We start from the raw sequence: 2,387 nt of genomic DNA on the forward strand, positions 1-2,387 counted from the left end.
ATCGGCTTGCAAACTTTCAACGAGTGTGGAGTTTGCCTCCAAATGAAAATACAGGAAAAGAAGTGACTGCTCTTGCTTGGAGACCAGATGGCAAAAGTAATGTCAAGTATATGAGGTGATACGGTGTGATAAAAATCCCATTGGAAATCAGTGAAAGCTGTGGTGGTGATACCTCGTATCTGTCAAGGACATTTCCAAGTAAACTGTTTTTGAAGAGAATGATGGCTTAACTTTATGTAGGTTTATTCAAAGTAATAGACTTACACTGCTGAAAGCAGTTGCAAGACAGATCTGCAAGATGGATTTATGTCCAAAATACTGCTTTCAAGGAATAGGAAAACTTCAAGTTCCTAACTAAGCAGAATATTTTTGTATGTAGTAAAAAATTTACTGGGAGAGAAAGAGGCTGATCAGGACTGAGTGGAGAGTTTAACTTATTAGGATAGGCTGAACTTCAGAGGCTAAAATTGCTCTAAAAATAAAACAGAAGGAAAAAAAATCACCTTTTCCTTATCAACGGAAATAATGCTGAAATTAGTAGGGGGATTTTTTTTTTCCCCCCCAACACATTAGTGGTGGGAAAATGGGAACAATCGGTGACGTGGCTGAAAACTACTGATATTGTTTTATTATGAAGTATGAGGAGTTTAAGGAACTTCTTTTTAAACTGGTTGTCTGTGATTACAAGGAAGAAACCTATGTCTGCCATACGCTTTATGGATGAATAAAGTTAAGAAGAAGGTGACGCAGAAGTTGCTTAGCAAGTCTTAAAATTGTATTTTTTTTGTAATAAAACACAAACCTTCTTGGTGGACAGTCTTTATATGTAATTTTGGCCTCAAATTAGCAAAAACCTGAAGCCTTTGCTGTGTCACTGTTGTTAGAAGTGTTCAGTTCAACATGTAGATAGATAATTGTGAAATCAGGCCTTTGACTTAAATTTATCAGCTAAAATATGATAGGAGTTCAAACTTTCATTCTAGTAAGTAGATTTCAAATGAGAATTTGGAAGGACTGTACATAGATGAGGAAAATTCTGTCTATAACATGGCTTTGAAGACACTTCATTTTCTAGTTCAGTATAAAGTACTAAGTTTTGCACATTGATTATTTATACATTTCACTTGTCTTTCTCTAGTTCTGGCTTTTGGCCTTACTGATACCAAGAGGATTATTCTGTGTGATGTAGAAAAACCTGAAAGCTTGCACTCTTTCTCTGTGGACTCATCCATTACATACATGCATTGGATGGAAGTAACTGAGGAAAGCAGGTGAGTCTGAAAAACCCTAGAAATAGATTATGGGCTATGTAGTGCCACCTTGCTAACAGTTTATATTTAGAATGTTACAAGCACTCGTATAAAATAGTATTATATAGCTGTGAAGGTTTTTTTACCACTTGCCTAAAATTTTCCTTTTTATTAGACTAGAAACTTCCCATACACTTTTTTGTAGTGCCGATATCTTAGTCTCAAGGTTCTTTAGGTCATGCACAAAAATTTCAGCATGATCTTGAGCATCCACCTCTTAAGAACTGCTTAATCTGGTGTTAGCTTGTATAGCCTGTTTTCTGATCCATTTCCTTCAATACCAATTAATTTATTAAATTAATTGTAATACTGTTATTATGTTAATCTGTTTTGTTAGTCAGAATAAGAATTATATTTAAATCTTTCTTCAGTTGTGTTTTCAGGATCTTTAGTTTGGTGCTGTATCTGTCACAATGTGCCTTTGGTGTTACATTCAACCCCAGTGGCAATTCCGTTGTGGGTGTAGTTGCTTCAGGAAGTCAGACTGCCCTTAGTGACCATGAGCTCTGTGGCATCCATGATCCCTGTTTCTGTGGTCTTGCAAAAACCTCTGATATGCACCTTGTTGCAGTACTAGACAATGATTAAGTAAAACATTGATTTTAAAAAAGAGAGGTGGTGTAAGATCCCACCGCTCTCCAGAAAACACCAGTCTTAAAATGTCAAGGAAATAACTGGTGGGAATAGACTTACCTCCGTATGGCGAATCTCATCCTTCTGGCATGTCTAAGGTGTGATATTAATTATTGCACTTTAGTTTTTCTCTCACTGTAATGTGCCTGTAGCTTTTCTGAAGTATAGGTGGGTTATACTGCAGGGTTGTACAGGGTTTAAACAGAAAGCCTTGGTCAGTAATTGTATTACAGGGGATGAGGGATTTGATGGCAAGCTGCTGAGTCAGCAGTTACAAACTTTATATTCTTCTTTGGTGGAAATAAAAAAAGATTTTCAGACTTTTTCATTAATTTGATAAATTGCTAAAGGCTTCATAAGGAATTATCCTCTGATATTTGTAACTAACATATATTACATATTGAGTATATGCCATAATGCTGAAGTTAGAAAGAAATTCTCTTT

General features: G+C 35.7%; 1 protein-coding gene across 1 annotated transcript in view; it reads left to right on the top strand.

Moving 5' to 3' along the window:
- Positions 1–8: 8 nt before the first annotated feature.
- ANAPC4 (anaphase promoting complex subunit 4) overlaps positions 9–2,387 on the top strand; it is a gene marked incomplete at its 3' end in the record, with an annotated part of 16,433 nt that continues 14,054 nt past the window's right edge. The window contains exons 1-2 of the mRNA XM_010022050.1: positions 9–96; positions 1,139–1,271. Coding sequence (XP_010020352.1) covers positions 1,240–1,271 — 32 coding nt within the window. The remainder of the gene's footprint in view (positions 97–1,138; positions 1,272–2,387) is intronic.

Source organism: Nestor notabilis, unplaced genomic scaffold, assembly GCF_000696875.1.
Source record: "Nestor notabilis isolate BGI_N333 unplaced genomic scaffold, ASM69687v1 scaffold28369, whole genome shotgun sequence".
NCBI lineage: Eukaryota > Metazoa > Chordata > Aves > Psittaciformes > Psittacidae > Nestor > Nestor notabilis.